The sequence below is a fragment of the Hypanus sabinus genome, chromosome 2 (genome assembly GCF_030144855.1).
Source record: "Hypanus sabinus isolate sHypSab1 chromosome 2, sHypSab1.hap1, whole genome shotgun sequence".
In the NCBI taxonomy this organism is placed as follows: domain Eukaryota; kingdom Metazoa; phylum Chordata; class Chondrichthyes; order Myliobatiformes; family Dasyatidae; genus Hypanus; species Hypanus sabinus.
The window spans coordinates 136,178,441-136,198,863 of NC_082707.1; the positions used below are offsets into that span (position 1 = coordinate 136,178,441).

Sequence of the window (20,423 nt, forward strand, 5' to 3'; positions counted from 1 at the left end):
ACTGGGTAGCCGATTGCAAACATTTTTAACTTCTCTCTGCTTCAGACTGTGGTTCCCTCTATTTTAAGAAGACCACTTTACTATTGGTAGCAAAGAAAAATAAGATAAGATGCCTTCATGACTGATGCCCAGTGGCTTTAACACCTACCATTATGAAGTACTTTTAATGGCTGGCCATGACATGCATCATTTCCAACTTTCCAGACAACTCGACTCACTGCAACTTCCTTACACTCAACTCTGGAACACCTAGACCGTAAAGACAGCTATGCCAGATTATTGTTTATTTTTCTACAGTTCTGCTTTCAATACTATTATTCCAAGCAAACTTATCAACAATCTCCAGTCCCTGGAGGGGTTAATGCCTCACTCTGCAACTAGCTCCTTGACTTTTTGACCAAAAGACCACAATTAGGATAGGCAGCAAAAGCTCCATCACGATTATTTTAAACACTGGTACTCCACATGGTTGCTTCCTCAGCCCCCCTACTCTACTCCCTGTACACTCATGCTGTCTGTCCAGATTCTGCTTAAACTGCATCTGCATCAAGTAGAGGCACATTCTGCAAGTTTGGTAACAAGCACCGGAGTATGAGATACTAACGTCATGAATAGCTTTTACTTAGCTGGTGCTATCAACACTATTGAGAATCAGGAAGTGGATTCATTAATGAATAATTAGGCTCAGATACCTTTGGCAGCCATAGCATTTATGTGGCTGAACAAGATGCCTTTCTATATGTGGATGAAGATTTGTGAAAATAGTGTCATTGTATTTCAAGAGGAAGTAGTGAGACTTTCTCTCGGATGTGTTGGTCAATCCTTGGCCATTAAGTGGCAAGTAACAATCCTGCCATGTATTAATTAAAGACTAAGCATTGCCCAGGAACCATGGCTTTGAACTACTTATCTGCTGAAATACAAATAGCAGATGAAGTGAAACTAAGCCATAAAGACAATAAAACAAACTTAATCAACAATATTAATAATGCAACTCAACCCATAAAAAGTTCACTTATTTCCACCACAGAAATGCAGTGAAGACTTAAATTATCACTGAAGACCGTCACTACAGGGGAATACTATAATACCTCTAATATGGATGAACTGTCACTACCTTAACATTTTTTGATTCTGTTACAATTTATCTTTCATCTTATTGTATGTCAATGATCTATCTTTCTTGCATTATTTCATACTCCGGGCATCAAAAACACTGATCAATGTGAGATATGTTATAATGTAAGACTTAATAAATGCAACACTGAAAATTTTCGCTATCAAAAGTGGTGTCCTAATACCTTTCATAATCAGCATACTAAAGTTCATAAGCAAGCATAATCTAGTAACACATTCACATTCAATGCAATTTAACATTTTCATAGTTATATATAAAATAAAATTAGTATCCATTAGTTTGTTACAAGGCTCTTATATAACCTCTGTTAATGATGATATTATAAATTCTATACTGCACTGCCATGTTTTATGATAAGGACAAGAGCTATGATGTCTAACTAAAAGTACACAGGACCTTAAGGAAACAGCAGTTGGACAATTTTGGTCTCTTTATCGTAAGAAAGTATGTGCTAAATAGGGGATGCAGCAAAAAAAACACCACTAGGCTGGTTGCTGATATGGTGAGTGTATCATAAGAAGAATGATTAAATAAGCTCAGACTATTAGAAGAACGAGGCATGACCTCATTGGAACACACAAAATACCTGGAGGGATCAAGATTAGATGCAGGGGGGATCTTTCTCCTGAGTATGGAGTCCAGAATTCTCTCAAGATTCGAGGTAAACCAATTACATTTGAAATAAGGTGAAGTTTCTCACTCACTGAATGGTGAATCTTTGGAACTCCCTACACTGTGGGGATGCATAGCTCAAATAATAACTTCACAAAACTATGAGTGATATTTTGTTGGAGAGTAGAGAAAGCAAGAGATAAGAGGATAGGGCAGGAAAATGGCCTTGAGGTGGACTATTAGCCATCACATTATTGCACAATGGAGCTGAAGCAAGGGGCCAAATAGGTTAACTCCTGCCCCCCCCTCCCACCCGGCCTCATGTTTTGGGTTACCTTGAAGCCTTGTAACACACTCAGCAATGTATTATTTCATAACTAAGCATGCAGCAATAGCTCTCCAATGCATATCAACATTATAGCCATGGATCCTCTCTCATCCAATGAGAAGTAAAGGTTAGTGGCTAATGACACTGCTCCACCACATGGATGCTGAGGTTTTGGAGCTGTGTCAATTGTCCATTCTTTCAAAAGGAAACTGACATACTTCTACCCCGGGAAGGGCAGAAGACTTGTTCACAATTATTGTCTTCAACTAGTTGCGGTGAACATTGGCCTTGGTCTAGAAGTAGGTCAGTTGCCATCTGCTGGGCTAGATCAATTTTAATGGAGAAAGAGGTGAAAGTAATACTTAAAATATAAAAAAATAAATTCTGAGTAGAAACTGCATTATAAATGGCATTCAGTTTCTAGTTTAGGAATACAGATCAAATCTCACTCACAAAAAAAGGCCTTTCAATTTACTTAAAGCATTGTTACTCCAGAATAATCAATTCTTGCAGACAACTATCACCAAATTATTACTTCCACGATGTGTTATTTCAGATTCAGTGCCAAGTTCAAGCTGATGAATGCAAAAGCCAGTCCATCTTACTCAGCTCAAAAAGTACCTACCATTCACAGTAGCCAAGTTTTCATTCCAATTTCCAATGCAAAGCATCAAGGGAAAACAATTACCCCCAAACCAACCTTTCAGAACTGACAGAGAAAGGTGCACAGGTTGTAGACAGCTTGGCAACAGCACTACTTGCAGAATGCAGCATGGCCACTTGTGCTAAAGGTAGAAACCAGCTGCACAGGGGCCAGTACTTACAGCTAAATCCTCAATTAGTTTCTCCTCAAAAGAGTACTCCTCTGTCTCTATCCATGATTTCAGATAACTCTGAAGGAAGAGATTAACAGCACGATGCCTAGGAAGCGGGAGGGGATAGTAAGATTGGGAGGAGTGGGAGGTGAGACACATCTTTTAGTAGATTAAGGGAGACTTTTATTAATTGAAATAACAGTATAAGTCTATTAGTAGAGATTTGTACAACTTCAGCTCTCTGATTGGTCAATGGTATGAAGATTATATATCATGACAGTGCTAACTAAAGTATGAATGGCATATAAAATGGTTCTCAAGAGATTTGATGTTCATGTGCAACTGAAGTGAAAGAAAGAAATGAGGAACAGAAAGAGGATGAAATGCTGTTTCATCATAAACAGTCATTCGCTGTCATAGTTAGTTACAGATGTCATCGGATTCACGTATTTTAACTACAATTTTGGACTACACTGTAGTTAGCCCAAGTATTGGTAACAGTTAACAAATGGATTCTTGAATCTTGAAGGTCTGCTTAAATTTGTTCCTCCCCACCCTCCATCCTTCCTCCAGTATCTCACAAGAAATATCACTGATACATCCTCAACTTCTCTGTAAAAGTAATAGGTGTAAAATTTCAGATGACAACAGAAGTTAACACTCCACTGGTTATAATTGGTTAGAATCCTTTGTCCTCATGTGCTGTAACACAGAAATGCAGCGCCTCTTGAAATATATTAACTTTACAATAGTAAAAACATAATATGTGTCTAAAGGCATGTGCATTTATGATGCCTTTAAAGATTAATATCTATTTTTTATATGTACAGTGACCATTTTAGTAGGTACACAAATGTACCTAATACAGTGGTCACAGAAGTGGAATTCAGTGTGATCTGCGGCTGCTGTAGTCCATCTACTGCCAGGTTCGATGTGATGTTCCTTCAGCGGTGCTTGGCTGCACACCACTGTTGCAACGCATGGTTATTTGAGTTACCATTGCCTTCCTGTCATCTTGAACCAAACTGGCCATTCTCCTCTGACCTCTCTCATAGGACTGCCACTCACTGGATGACTTTTGTTTCTCGCACTGTTCTCTGCAAACTCTAGAGACTGTTGTATGTGAAAATCCCAGGAGACTTCCATTCACTGAGATATTCAAACCACCCCGTCTGGTACCAACATCCATTCCACAGTCAAGGTCACTTAGGTCACATTACTTCCCTGTTTTGATGTTTGGTCTGAACAATAGCTAAACCTCTTGACCACATCTGCATGCTTTTATGCACTGTTAAAGTTAAGTTAAAGTCTGTCCCGAGCCTGAGTGGAGTGACTGAGAGTACGAGACTTCCCCCCCCCCCCGGCCCCCAGATAGGACACCAGTCTATTATGAAGTTAACCCCCAGCATTTTGCCGGTACCCATTATCAGCTGGGTGGACTGGAGCAATGTGTGATTAAGTGCCTTGCTCAAGGACACAACATGTAGCCTCGGCTGGGGCTTGAACTCACGACCTTCAGATTGCTAGACCACTGCCTTAACCACTCGGCCACGCGCCACACACTTTATGCATTGAGTTGCTGCCATTTGATTGGCTGATTGGATATTTGCTTTAATGAGGTGTACAGGTGTACCTAATAAAATAGCCACTGAGCATATCTTTCTTCATGCAAGATTGCTGAGAGCTTTGGTTGATGGATTGACCAATCAGATTCTGTAAGGTTTACTGTACAAATTGAAGATGGTTGGTGTGCCAAGGGAAATGATTGCACAGGATAGGAAGCAGTGTCTATCAATCAAATGTTACTTTACCGCCAAACAGACGATAAGATTCTCAAAGTCAGTTTTCTTATATAGTTTTTCCAGCCACAGATGTTGATAGGCGTTCAGGAAGTAAATGTTAATTTTGTGTCTAAAGAAAAGGGATACATTTTTTGCATTGATCAATTTAAAAGCACAGATTTTTCTATATTATCTGCGGGATAATTCTCCATGTAGTGTGAATTAAAGCACGGTTTCTGCAATTAGTTCACTGCATTAAAATGATTTTTCTTAAGCATGTACATTGTTGTTTGCAAAGACAAAACTGCATATATATTCTGTATAGCATGATGAACAGACATGATTTTTGACTGGCTTCATAAACTTCATTAATTTAATATAAAAAGTTTGCACTGTGATTACTGACTTGACATTTTTGACCCAACCCGAAGCAGAACTGGAGCTCCAAATTGAAATGAGGTGCTCTCTTACAAGAAAGGAGGAAGAAATGCTAACAGGGGAAATTACTGTAGATGTTCTAGTCCAAATGATAGAGAACAGGGAATTGGTTTTCCCCTGGAACAGTGGATGCAGCTTGGAAGCTGAAGCTGGAAATGAAGTTTGGGAGTGATTGTTAATATATCAACAGCTTTATCAAAAAACAACTTCGAAATGGAAAATAAAGTTCAAGAAAGTAGCTAAATGAGATAAAGAATAAATAGAAATAATTGTTTTAAATATAATTTTCTTATTTACATGCAAAACACAGCATTTCTTCTACCTGGGAAGGTTATAAAGTGGTGCCATCCGGAAGCAGGCAACCACTGCTCGTTTGCGTTGTTTAGACATCAGTTTGTGCCAGCCTGTCTTCTTTGACCGTAATGGCTGCTCCACCTCGAAAAAACACATTCACTTCCTTAAATTTGGTTCAGATTTACTGGAAAAACAATGGATGCCATTAATAAAATGTGGATTGACTAGAAAATTCAGGGATAAAGGAACACACCGTGATGTACAAGCCTCCAGAATGTGCTAATTGCAATGGAGTCTGACAGCATCTCTTGGCTTAAACATATATACAGCCCCATGTGGGAATTCAAGGGTTCTAAGAGAAACCTTGCTCTTCTACAAGGATGCACTGTGTTAAGGAAGGTGCTTGGGATATTTCATCTCAAGTCTTCCACTAAAACTGAGAACGTTAGGGCTATTGCATTTGAGAGCAAATTGAATTTTAAAGATATTGAGTTTTAAAAGATACATTAATGATCATTACTGCTTTAAGGTCCACATTTTGATTTCTTAAGCTTGCTTACATTTTATTTATGTTCCCTGCTATCTAATGACTGCTGAATTTTATTTAAGAAGTTCAATGGTGCTCATGGCATTCACAGATACTGCATGGAACCTTCAAAAACACGGCAAGCAACTGCCAGTATAAGGAGTGGTCAATGTCATTCTGTTGGTGCTGAGCAGGATGGTTCTTTTAAATGTTATCTCTATTTATATTACACTGAGGTTAATATTGATGTAAGAGGTTCTTATCACTTTAAATCTTTACAAGCACTTCTTCCTGGTACTCTCAATGACGATACAAGCTAATGAACTAGATAACAAAGTGTAATTAATACTTCAGTAAAATTTGAGTAATATTGTAAATATGGTATATTGTTTGATCAAGCATTCCTTCCTGATAACATAATTCATTGTGGATTTTATGTAAGAAGTACGTGCATGGCTTACGTCATTACATCACCACATCATATACTGCATCTCTCACTAAGTTTAAAAAAAAACAAAGCAAACACATTCTCCTGGGCCCGTGTTTTTCTTTTGATTAATTTATGAAATTACAAAAAACAAATAGTGTGATAGATTCCAACTACAATATGACTATTACCGATGTAAATGGCCAAAAACTTTATTCAATCAGTTGTGTTATTTTCTCCATATTTTGTGTCATTGGAGAATTGATTATTATGCTCACTATTTTCTCATTATCAACATTTATTATGTTAACGGATTCTTAAAGCAGCTGGATATAATTGGAAAAAAGAACTGAGTGCAATTTCTTTAAACATATCAAAGCTTTCCATTAGATTTTGGTCTGAAGGGAATGAATCCTAATAAAAACTCCCAAAATGCAGATTTTTGTGCCAATCTATCCGTAAATAACTTACTGATTTAATTGCCCAGGGATGCAGTATAATGCTCTGAAATTTAGTTCTGTACCGTTATTACATACAGGGGATAAAACTCACATACCATTGATACACCAGTTACCAAAGTGCTCAGAGGTGTATAGATGATCAGTATCAAGCAACTGCTGTGTCTATTTGGAGAATGTGACAAGTTTGTTCTCTGCTATCTGAGAGTGATGAAAAATTTCTGAAAATGCAAAAATGAAACCTCTACAAGACGCAAGACATGTTATCCTTTTAACTAAATGACAGGAAAATTAACAAGCCATCAAGTTACAACAACATACTGAATAAATCTATCAGTATTCAATCATTAAGAAATTATTGCTATCATTAAGAAATGCAGTCAGTTTTGTGATGTCTATTAGTAGGAAACAGCTTCAAATGTTCCATTTGCCCTTGGTCATCCTGACACATCAGACAGTGGGATTTTTAATATGTCCATAAGATGATTGTTTATTTTATTATAAGGGATTATAGTTTTCAACACTTCTTTACGTTATTTGTTTATGTTTGCTCTGGTTACCTGTTCCAAGTGGAAAATAGCAGCTGAAATCTTTTGCACACGTTCCACAATCTTCTGAGGATCCATTCTCTCTTCGGGCTTGGCAATATCTTTATACAAATCCAACTGCCATCGAACTGCTGGGTCATCAGTCTGAATGGGAAATTGAAGGAATATTAAAACAAGTAGAAGGCAACCACAGGCAAGATTTGCATTCGGCAGCAAATAATGAATCGTTTCACTGAACTTCAAATCTAAATTGGGCGACAGCAGAAGTTGCCTTCTCTGATCAAGTTTCAGAAATGCTGGCCACAACCCAGCAATTTGACTTGTAAATTGATCAAGACACAGGCGTTACCTCTGGTGTTAATTACATTAATGTTTTAAACAGATTTTGTGTTAAGTTATGACCTTCAAACTATTTCCTAAAAGCCAATCTGAAATGTGGGGCATCTTTGGCAGAGACCATGAGTTTTTGTCCTTCCCTGGCTGCCATTAAGATCACAGATGAGCTGAGTGGCTCAGGTAGTGAGCGAGGGAGTTTCAGGTTTTAGCTTTGGTGATAATGAGTGATTGATATATCAGGTCGGGAATGTGACCGAATTGACTCTTGCTCTGGATGAGACAACCAGTACCATGATGGAAATGCTCTGCTGTGACTGTACAATGCTCACGTTAGCTGCTGACTAGAGATGGGAAGCCTGCCTCTCTGCCACATTTGTTCCAAATCTTCCTGCACATTTGCAGTCCCATGCTCTGGTGAAAAGCTTTTCCCTGAGCGCATCATTCAGATTATGGATGCAGAGTATAATATGCACCCAATCCTGCTCCTTCACAAATGCAACTCACTTTCAAGATTGCTAACGAGAATCCAGTTCTTTGAAATAATTGTATGATCAGATAAGCCTTTGTCCATTTTTGTTTTCTGTTACTGGTAAGGACGACTGAGTTTCCAAAGCAAGGGTGTGGGTCTCAGCTCATTCAAACATTGACCTGTTTGTGTAAATTGTCTTTATACTGTGAACATTATAATGCAGGTATCGGGTGGAAATCCACATTTGTCAATGCATTTGGTGTACTATTTAAAGAAGGCTTCATTTACAAGTATAGGAATTATGCTTAGATGACATATCAGGAGCTCATGTTCAAAATAAAATGCAGTTTAAGTAATAAGATGGTTAAAAAAAGACTTGATGTAACAAGTATTAGATGGTAGGATATCACAAAACATACAGAATGTGAAAATCAACACCTGACTAACAGTTCAGACGTGGGAACTCATGTTCTCAGTACTATTTATTATCATGACTTGTTTCTTTTTGTATTTGTATAATTTGTCAGTCTTTGTGTGTAGTTTTTATGTTTTCATTGATTCTATTGTACTTCTTTGTTCAACTATGAATGCCCTGTAATCTCAGGGTAGTATTAGTGACAAATACATTCTTTAATACAATTCACTTTGAATTTTGAAGTTAATCCTTTCAGCAGAAACATTGAAACATAGAAAACTTACAGCACAATACAGGTCCTTCAGCCCACAAAGCTGTGCCGAAATTAAGTAGAAAACAAGGTTGGATGTAACATGTGATCACATCCTTACAGTAATGCTTTTCTCAAATCCTACCTTATCCTGCAAATGTAAGTTATTTGCAAGGAACTCTTTCACTTCTTCATCGGTGTCTTTCTGTTGATGAAACAATACAGCTTTAAGGAAAACATTTGGCTGGATTAAGTTAAGTTTTTGTGCTTGTGAAAAGGCAGTAACATACATTTATAAAGTATTTTCATTATATGTTAATTTATAGGCAAATCTCTACCACCACATCCACATCAGACTGTAAGTTAGTCAATACAAGTTTTGTTTCCTTTTTTCCTTGAAGATACAGAAAATATTAAGAATACTGTGTGAATTTAAGATGAAGGGGCATTTTGTTTTAAATACATCAGTCAAATGCTGTCATGATCTAACCCAGGAATACTTAGATGTAGGTTTAACATCAACATGTCAAGTTTGTTGATTTGCTGTTTATGTTTTTAAAATTTACAAGAGACAATACTTAAGAAAAATACCAGAAACTTACCAGACTGTACCTCTGCTTGGCCAATGAGATTAATTCTTGGTCTCCTGCTGTGCACATATTTAAACCAATTGGAAGTAACTTTTTAACAGCTGCCACAATCAGTGATGTATGTATCGAGTAATAGTCACCTCTGCGCTTAATTTTTTTCCGTTCCTGGTTATCTCCCTCTGCCTGAAATAAATTAAATTGTTTATGGCAATACAGTATTTTGTATGAATGCTTATTTCAAATAGGTTATGCTATTTAGTGAATGTTGTGTGGTACTGACATATGATATGGTAACATATCCCATGTTCCATGGAATATCCCATGTTCTGAACTCCAATTACATACAAAGCTGACACAAAATTTCAAATTCAACACATCTCTCCACCCACTCAAAAGCTTCCTTTTCATTCCTGAAGGTGTTATAATGCTAGCATTTGGATCTATAAGTATAAAATGTGGTGTTTGCTCAACTGATGAGCCATTCTTTATAAGAAAGTTTTGAAATAGAATACTGGTAAGCTACTTAAGGGGCATTTAAAAGTAAGATCTCTCTTACTTGTTATCTACTATATAACATACACTCCAAACTATTGATCCCTGAAACTGGCACTGTTGCAATTACATGTAATTGTTTATTTACAATATTAACTAAATCATTGCTAGCCAAGGATCTAAACATTGTTCCTACCAATGCATACCATGTATCAGATCTATATTATGCAATTTACCACAAGATTTTTTTCATATACAGTAATACAAGCTATCACTTTGGTTTGCTTCACTTCACAGCAATGATGGATCAAGAACATAATAAAGAAGTCCTCTCAAGTCTGCTTCACTGTTCAATAGATTATAGTTGATCTGATCTTGGCCCCAAATCCACTCTCCTGCCTGTTCTCCAGGATCTCCAACTCACCCGGTCTAATTATCCATCTACTCAGCTTTAAATATATTAATGAATTAACGTTCGCAATTATTTGGAAGAGAGAATTCCAAAAGATTCCTCCTCATTCCTGTTCTAAATAGGCAACCCTTTGAAATTTTATGCCGTTTCTATATCCCTATATGAGGGAAAGATCTTCACAGTATAAATCCTGTCAAATCCTATTCATTTCAATAATATAATGCCTCATTCTTCTCTCAATATGTATATCATTCAGCTGTGAGATTTAAAGATGAAACCTTATTTAGCACGCCAGTGTTCTTGGCAGATTTAAAATCATTCTGAAGCTGAAAGCTTTTATGCACATGCTCCTGTGTAATCGTTAGAAAATGCTGAGAACCACTGCACCACTGAGAGGCTAAAATATCACTTTTTCACTACTTTACAAAGTGATGATGGCCATTGAATGCTTTGTGAACAGTTAGCTCTTGTAGTTCAGGATAATTTGACACCACACCTCTTTAATATAATAAACTGGAACTGATTGCAGTATTAACTGTTCAGACTGTGAGACAAACACAGTACTGCGCGCAAAGTTCATTGAAGAAAAACAATGTGGTTTTGTATAAATTATAAGGTAACCAACCGCATTTTCACTCAATCATTTAATTTTCATGTCAGCTAATACAAAAGGAAAGTATTTAATTAATAATACTGCCCCAACACATATTTACACACACAAAGGTAAATTGAATATGATACAAGAAAATGCATTGCCAGTACAAGAAACACAAAGATGATGATGCAGATGAAATGTATTGGTAAGCTGTGCTTATGGTGGGTTAGATGCACACTGGCTTTGATTTCAATGCTATCAACTCTCAGCTTCTCTTAGCTTAATTTAAGTGGAGCTGTACAATTCTGTTTAAAAATAGGCTCCTCGCATTAAACAATCTTGAATCTTGTTGCAGCTTTAAGTTTTACCACACTTTGATAAAGAAATAAATCAACCATTCATCAAAAATGTATTACATTGCTCTATCTACAGTCAAATTTGCTGTTACAAACTGCTTTCTTAAAGAAGTGTTTTAGGGCTGCAATGCATTGTATTATAAATCACAGATTGACATCTCATTCGGACAGTCGGTTAGATTATTTCTTTTCTATTATATTTTTGTTTAGAAGAACTGTGCAGCCAAATTTTTCCCCAGCAGTCCTCACTTTTTTCTCACTTTCATGCAATTTCTTTTTCAATTATTACTTTTACACAATGCATTCTAGATCAGCATAGACTATTATAAAATGTCATTTGGTGTTTCTGGCTCATGTGGTCTCTGGTTGCTGATGGTTTTATTACAGCAAGAGTTTCTCCTTCTTTTGTCTATAAAATAACTACTCGGGGTTCATATTGCATCCTTCTTCTTACCAAACTTCAACTTCTCATTTCCCTGCAGTAAAATTCATGCTCTATGTCTGTTCATTTCACCAGCCCAAGTAAGAACATAATGAATAGGAGCACAGGCAGCCATCTACCCCTTGAGCTGCCAACACTATTTGATAGGATTGTGGTTGATCATCAAATTCAGTTACAGGTCTGATTTCCATATTGCCATTTCTCTGAATTCCTTGCATTCACACCTTTCTGATTCTGATTCAGTAACAGAATATACTGTCACTAACTTCCTCATTGTAGATGACAGAATGCTAGTGAACAAAGTTGAAACCCTTACCGAGTCATTAGTGTACCCTACACTGCTCGTGTTAATGAGGTAGTGACTTGAACCAGGCAAGTGATTGGCAAAAGAGCCATAGTGGCATGAACATACACTTCTTTTGTTGGGATATGGAATACTGCACATTGCTAAGAGGCATGGAAGCAGGTTCAATGGTGGCTTTCAAGTGAGAAGAGGGTAAAAAAGGGACCATAAAAGATTCCATTATCTTAGTGAAGTGGGAGATAAGTAGACCTCAATGTACAGTCAGTACAGCTATAACGAGCTGAAAAACCACTTTTTGAATCTAACCAAGTGGCCGTTTAAAGTGAGGGTTAGTTTGGAAAACAAGATGCTGTGGGTGATTAATATTTTGCACAATCACTTTTATTGGATGTTCACCCTATTTCCATCAGGCAAGTTGGGTCAATTCTTTCTACCATTTTTTTATTCAGTTGCTGAACCAGCCTGGGGGATCCAAGCTAGCAATGATAGATGCCACAATTAGATTGAATAATAAATCACTTCAGATTAATGAAGAGGAAATTGGTCTCTTTTTAAAGCATTTGAACATTACATGAAATGTTAAACTTTGTCCTGTCTTAATCTGATGATGATCTGCTAATCCATTAAAATCATGCTAATCTTTGCACTTGAGAACATTTCAATAATGGATATATTATGTTAGATGGAAAAGTGCTTAAACCTTTAATCCAATATCCTTTAATGATATTACCCTGTCTTATAACAAAGGGTCTAAAACATGTAGTATACAACATAATTTCTGGAGAAATAAGGATTTGTACCTGCAGTCAAGTGAATCTAAATCCTGACTAAAATATTACTCTCACATTTACCACAGAGCAATGAAAAAGAACTGTTGAGTTTAGGAGAGAAATTCAATCTCCCAATTCTGCTAAAGTTCAATGAACCATATAAATGAATTTACTTATTTAGCAACACAGCACAGACTAGGCCCTTTTGGCCTTTCAAGCCACGCTGCCCCAGCAACCCCACGATCCCGGTCAATCCTAACCTAATCACAGAACAATTAGTCTACCCAGTATATCTTTGGACTGTGGGCTTTGTCACTAGTAGCACATTAGCCTCGATTTACCCTATGCAAAAGCTATGCTTTGAGAGCTGATTTTTACACATACTTCTCAGAAGCTGTACAATGTATGGCAAACACAGTTAGTCTTCTGCAGAGGTTTCAGACAATGAGCACAGTACAGTTTTCAGACAACTGCATATGCTATGAGTGTGGTCATTTAAAAAAAAAGACCTTAAGTCTCCAAGTCTGTTGTGCAGCCTTTTGCATGATGATGCAATCATGCAATCTGACCTTTAGGACAACTTGCTTACATCGCTTTGAAAAGGGAGAAAATAAACACAAAAAACATTAGTAATATGTTAAAACATCAAACAATTTAAAAATGAATAGATTTCATATGTTTTAACCATTAGTTTTGATCTGTCAAAAGCAAAAAAAAAGATCAAAGTGCTTTAAGTGGGTTTCCATTTTAGTGCTGTTAATTAATATAAAATATAAAACTGTGGAATTCTAAATGCACATTTATCATTTCAGTGATTTGATTTTTGTGCCCAAAAGGTGAGATATTAACACTTGGAAATGAAACTTTTTCTCTTTGCACCATTACCATTTGTAGAATAAAGAACTGACAGTAACAAGCTTTAACCTCCAACCTCAACAAAACATTGGTTTAAAATACCACTCTTTTTTTTCCACTTTATACAAAAATACATTGTTAGTAAGAATTCTAATGTTGTGTTAACTTGGGAGACTTTTGTATTTGTTTCTGAGGACCAGTAGGGAAAAGCGAAGTCAGGAAGGCCTTCTGTGATAGGAGAGTTGACCGTTAAGGGCAGAAGGTTCTACAGATGTAAAAGAGATGTCAGGATGGTGTGTTACATCCTAGATGCCAAGGTCAAATGTCTCAGAGCGACTGTAGAACATTCCCAAGGGGAGGGCAAGCAACCAGACATTGTGGTGCACATTGTCACCAAGGATATAGGTTGAAAAGGGGACAAAGTTCTGTGCAGTGAATATGGGGAATAAGGAAAAGAAAAAGTGAAAAGCAGGAGCTCAAAAGGTAGTAATCTATTGATTACTCCCAGTCTCATATAATTATTATTGGGGCAGGAATAGAACAATAGAACAAATGATTGTACAGCTGAAGAACTGGTGCAAGGGGTAAAATTCCATATTGTTGAATCAGTGCAACTTCTTCTGAGGAAGGAACAATGTGCACAAGAGGGATAAGTTGTACCTTAACTGGAGGGGAACCAATATCCTGGTGAGGAGGTTTGTTGGTACCGCTTGGGGGAGTTTAAACTAGTTTGACAGGGGGATGGGAATCAGATCACCAGGTCAGTAGGTGGAGGGATTGAGAGGAAGGTAAATACAGCAAGACCTTAAAGGAATTTCAGCAGGAGCAAGGTGATAGAGAAGATGGGACGGACAAGCTGAAAGGTACTCACTTTAATGCTAGGAGGATTAAGAGTGAGAATGATGACGTTAAACCATGGAACAGTACATGGAACTAAGATGTTCTGCCTATTACAGAGAGCGACAGGAATGTGTACTTAATGTCACAGGGTTTCAATGATTTAGAAAAGATAGAGAGAGAAGTTGAAGCTAGGTGGGGGGAGGAGTAGGGCCAACATCTCAACTGCACTCAGAGGTAACATAATGGAGGGCTCATCCATTGAGTCTATATGAGTAGAACTCAAAAAATTTAAAAGGTGCAATCAGTCTAATGGGATCATTCTGCAGATCCCCCCCCCCCACCCCCCAGTAGCTATCAGGACATTGGGGAGCAGATATACAGGCAAATTTTGGAAAACTGCAAAAACACAGGGTTGTAGTTAATTTCAACTTCCCCAATATAGACTGGAGCACCTCGGTGTGAAAGGTTAAGACAGGGGTAAAATCTGTTAGATGCACCCAAAAGGGTTGGAATTGGTCTTGAGAAATGAGCTTGTCCAAGTGACTGACTTTTCAATGGGAGATAATTTAGGAAAAAATGGGCACAACACCACAAGTTTTAAGACAGGTACCGATTAGAAGTATGGACTTGGTGGGAAGGTGTTTAGGTTGGTGTTGGTCAAAGTAAAAGGGTATTGGGTAGGAACCAGGGAGAGTTAATTTGGATCAACTGTTTTTGGGCAAGTCCATAGCTAACATGTGGAGTGTGCTTTTAGACTAACTGCACAGAGTGAAGGACAGGTATGCTCCTATCAGAAGGAGGAACAAGGACAACAATGTAAGGGATCTTTGGGTTACAAGACAGATGGTGAGTTTAATCAAGAAGGGAAAAAAATGCATGTAAGGATTAGAAAGCTAAAATCATCAGGGCCCTTGAAGATTATAAAGAAGCCTGCAAAGAAATCAAGAAGGGAATTAAGTGAGAAAAGAAGGGCCATGAAAAATTCTTAGGCATTCTATACTTATTAAGAGCAAGAATTAGGCAAAGGGTAGGACTCAAGGATAAAGGAGAAAATGTATACATGAGAGCAGAGGAAATGTGCAAGGTCATAAATGAATAGTCAGTGTTGGTACTTACCATGAGGAAGGAAGTGGTGGACAGTGAAATCAGTGTAATGAAGTCTGATAATAAGGTATTGTATTTGAGATTAAGGAAGAAAAAGGGCAGAGTCTCTTGAAGAACATTATTACTGATTAAATATACCCCAGATTTCTGAGAGAGGCCTTGGTATGTGTCCTCTCTAGCTACAGGTGAGGTCATGGAGGGCTGGAAAGTATCTAATCTTGCAACTGATGAATTTCATGGCAGTACTACAGAGGATTCTTTGGGATAGCAATTATGAGCATTTGAAAAACAATAGCTTAATTAGTGACAGTCAGCATAGCTTTGTGTGGGTAAGTGATGTCCTACTGACTTGATTGAGGCACTGTGTTTTAGAAGATTGTGAAGGTGATTGATGAGGGTGGAGCAATGGATATTGTCTACGTAGATTCTGCTAAGGTGTTTGATAAGGTCCCACATGATTGGCTCATCCGGAAGATTGAAATACATGCAATCCATGGTGACTTGGCTGTTTGGATTCAGAATTGGCTTGCCCATTGAAGACATGGAGGGGTATTTGATGAGACTTATTCTGGCTGGAGTTCTGTAACAAGTGGTATTCCAAGGGGATCCATACGGAATCTCTGTTGTTTAATGTATATAGAAATGGCTTGGATGAAAACATGGATGGTGGGTTAGTAAGTTCACAGATAATAGAAAGAGTGGTGGCATTGTGGGTAGCGTGGATGATTGCCAAGTGGTACAGTGGAATATAAATCAGGCTTGGCCTGAAATGTTGACCGTTTACTCTTTTCTAAAGACACTGGCCTGCTGAGTTCCTCCAGCATTTTGTGATTATTATTTTGATTTCCAGCATCTCCAGATATTCCCTTGTTTGTAAAGGCACAAAAAAAGGCAAAGCCCTTAACAGTGTTGATGTATGGAGGGATTTGGGGATCCAAATCCATAGCTCCCTGAAAATGGCTCCACATGTTGACAGGCTGGAAAAGAAGACAGATGGCATGCTAGTATTTATTAGCTGAGGCATCAGGTTCGAGAGCCAGCAATTGATATCTAGATTACTGCATTCGGTTCTGGTTGCTCCATTGTCGGAAGGATGTGGAGACTTTGCAGAGGATGCAGAAGGGATTTACCAGGATGCTGCCTGAATCAGAGGGCTTTAGCTATAAGTAGGGGTTACAAAAATTTGGGTTTTTTTTTTCTGGAGGCAGAAGGGAGATCCGATAGTTTATAAGATTATGAGAGGCATACATGAAGTCAACTGTCGGTATCATTATTCCAGGGGAGAAGGGTCTAAAATGGAGTGCTTTCATTTAAATAAAGAGGGGAGTAAGTTCAAAGGAGACATGTGGGGCTGGAAATTTCTTTTCCACAGAGAATTGTGGGTTCCTAGAATTCACTGTCACAGTTAATAGTAGAGGGAAATATGAGAGAGCCATTGAAGACACTTTTAGATAGGCTCATGAATGTGCAGAAAGTGGAGGGACATGGACATTGTGTAGGCAGAAGGGATTCATTTTTCTGTAGGTAGGCATTTAATTACATATTCAATTAATTCCACACAACATCATGTGCTGGAGGGCCTGTTCCTGTGCTCTGTTGTTCTTTATTCCATAGTACTGTGGAGTTAAATGTATAAGGAATTGGAAGAGTCTGACCAATGTACAGATAGACAGAGCTTCAATTTGATATTCATGTCTCCTTGCGGTCAAAATGTGAAAGGAACTTACTTTTATTAAAACCCAAATAGTGGTTCATTTAAAAAAAACAAGTTTCTCTCTTTTAAGATGACCTGATTAATAATAATTACCAATAATTAAACTTAGTTTATTTTTCAAACTCTTTTGTTTTCTAGGAGCATATTCCTATATTCATTGAATCAATATACAGATTCATATCTTTAATATTCAGTCCCTATAAAAAGAGTGATGCTTCAGGCATCAATCAGGAATTTTCCTTGGATTTTTCTGGAACCCTCAGGAGTCAATTTTGAATTTGAGGTAACCAGCTTTTTATTTCTTTATTCAGATATTGCTGAATGCTTCAGTTTCAATTTGTTCCTTTCTTCCTTTTCTCTTCTGCCTCTAATTACCAGTATTTAAAATTATTGCTACTGTAACAACTTTGGTCCCTACTCTTTTGCAGACATTCTGCCCATTCTCTCTATCCTGGACCCACCCCCCCACACTCAAACATTTTCTGCAAAACAAAACACTCTTGTTTTCTCACATTTTCAGTTCTGATGAAAGGTTATTGACAGGAAATGTTGTGACTCCGTTTTCCTTTCTCCAAAAATACTGTCTGACTAGCTGAGTTCTTCCAGCATCCTCTGTTTTTATTTAAATACATTAATTACATTGGCTTAGCTGCTTTGGAAAGCAAATACTTATCTTCCATTCCATTTCCTTTGTTGACATTTCTCCATGATCCCTGATCAGAAGCATTGCCAGATCAATAATTCACCAATTGATAGAAAGTGAAAAAAAGATTTTCTCTTCAATGTTTTTGATACATGAAGTGAAATTATTTATAAAAATACTTAGAGTGTGAAATACAGTTTCAAATGTGATCTGTAATTACCTCAGTTCTGCCATTCTGTACATTTGTCAACATTATCAAGACACTAACACAACTTAGCTTCAAAATAAGAAATTTAATCCTGGCATATATGTAGCAAATCAAGGAATCTGTAATTAATATTTACCTTGGACATTTTGCTCTTATTGTCTGCAATCAGGAAAGCCATGTTGTTGATTTCATTTTGAATCACAAAATTCTGCTCTTCCCGTTTAAAATTCTGTAGAATGGTGAGCGAAAAATACAAAGGTTGTTTGAGTTTTGCTCTTAGCTTACATTACTCCAACAAATAACAAAGTTTCTGAAATGATAGTCTCGTTGAAATGCTTACAGTAGTCTCTCCGACAGGCCTATTTACACATTAGAATGAAAAACTCTATGGATTGTTTTTCTCTAAAAGCACTTTTTAGCAACTAATATCCAAGCTCCAGTTCTTATGTTCAGGGATTGCTTAAATTATTCTCATCTGATAATTTTTGCTACTATTTGCGACCTCAGCAAAAGGCCATGAGGAAACCGTGTCTCTTTTGACAGTTTAAAATCAAGACATGAGATGGACTGATGGTATGGAATATTCTGAATGCAGGTGATTCTATGGACATATCTGATCTCCAGCCATCAACATGATTTGGTCTTCAGCTGAAGGTCAGGATGTAACTTACAACTGGTCCTTCAACCTTACACCACCCATGGCTGGCACATGTAGCACCACCTCACTCACTTCAATGAGGTCCCTGACCTGAATGTAGAAGCTAAGTGGAATGTTGTATTTTTTTTATTTTACTGCATTAATGTTTTAATTTTTTAACAATTAAAAAAGTTAAATAAATTAATTCCTTATTTAATTTTTTTTCATTTTTAGATTTTTTTTCCTACTTCAACCACTTTTAATGGTCTCTAATCATCAGAGATTTTTGGAAACAGTTGAAATAGCCTGTCAAAGCTGCGAAGATAGCAAGCAACTATTTTACAATTGAATGAAATATTTTATTTTAATATTCTACTACTTACAGTTTTAATAATCTTGCTTTATAATATTTTAACAGCATAATATCTATCTGAAGGCATGAAGGTCATCTCAATTCAGTTATCTAATTGCGCTAGGTGTAAAGGCATCAGCTTAATTTTTGTCAGCTTTAATTCTCACAGTTCAAGAGATTACATGAAGTAGGCATGAAAGGAGGGTAGCAAACCTTGGCAGAGTACAGCAAAGTCCTGAAAAGTCGTCAAATGACAGCATCACACAGGAACTAAGAGCACCAACTTGCTGCTACAACGAGTAGCTCAGTAAAAAGGATGCTTTTTTGCAACGTTCAGAATTAAGAGCTCTGCTCTAAAGTGAGGCATCATTAAAGTTAGCTTTTACACCAGTTTGTAAATTTATTCCTTACATGTGATTTACACCACAAGATGAAAATCTCAGCCACCATATGGAAGAGTTCATCAGCATCTGCATTTGGCTCCTTGAGCCATCTTGCCCTAGAAAAATAAAGCACAATTGTAGAATTCCAGAGAAACAGAGTGTAGTTTTCATCATGTTGAAAGTTTGAAGTAAATTTATTATCAAGATACATATAAGTCACCATAAACAACCATGGGGTTAATTTTCATACTCAATACATAATTGGATAACCATAACAGAATCAATGAAAGACCACTGTGCAAGTACAAAAATAAATAATAATAATAATAATACTAATAATAAGCGATAAATATCGAGAACATAAGATGAAGAGTTCTTGAAAGTGAGCCTATAAGTTGTGGGACATTTCAATGATGGGGCAAGTATTGTCTGTGACATACCCAGATAACCTGAAACTGCTTTGTAGGTTTGATTTTAAAAAAAGTAGGTTTTGTTAAATTCCCATATGTATAATAACAGTAAATTGCTTTTTCTTTGGAAGTATTTTGCCTTCCAAATTGTCCTTCCCTTACTTGTTTAAGGTGCTACTGTTACTGGGTTTATATGACCATCAACTGTTTTCAATAACAAGATGAGAAATATTTAACAACCAAGTGAAATTTGTCATAGTGAATTTCTAATATGATTCACATTAAATTTCATTAAAACTCTATGCTGTGTTCTTTAGTTATTTTCAGTAGAATGCCTATTTGTCTGTTTATCTAATGAGATAAATAGTTTGGAATGGACTAGCTGGGTCAACTTCTGTGCCGTATTTTTTCATGATTCTATGGCATGAGTAGTGATCATAAGTTGGAATCTCTATTCTAATCAGAAAGTATTGAATGTATA

The 20,423-nt window shown here is 37.0% G+C and overlaps 1 protein-coding gene across 1 annotated transcript in view; it reads right to left on the reverse strand.

The window, feature by feature from the left end:
- The window catches only part of ryr3 (ryanodine receptor 3), a 375,337-nt gene that overhangs the window by 76,028 nt on the left and 278,886 nt on the right, over positions 1 to 20,423 (reverse strand). The window contains 7 exon segments of the mRNA XM_059955616.1: positions 4,705 to 4,804; positions 5,435 to 5,547; positions 7,378 to 7,509; positions 8,981 to 9,040; positions 9,438 to 9,608; positions 18,297 to 18,389; positions 19,561 to 19,648. Coding sequence (XP_059811599.1) covers positions 4,705 to 4,804; positions 5,435 to 5,547; positions 7,378 to 7,509; positions 8,981 to 9,040; positions 9,438 to 9,608; positions 18,297 to 18,389; positions 19,561 to 19,648 — 757 coding nt within the window.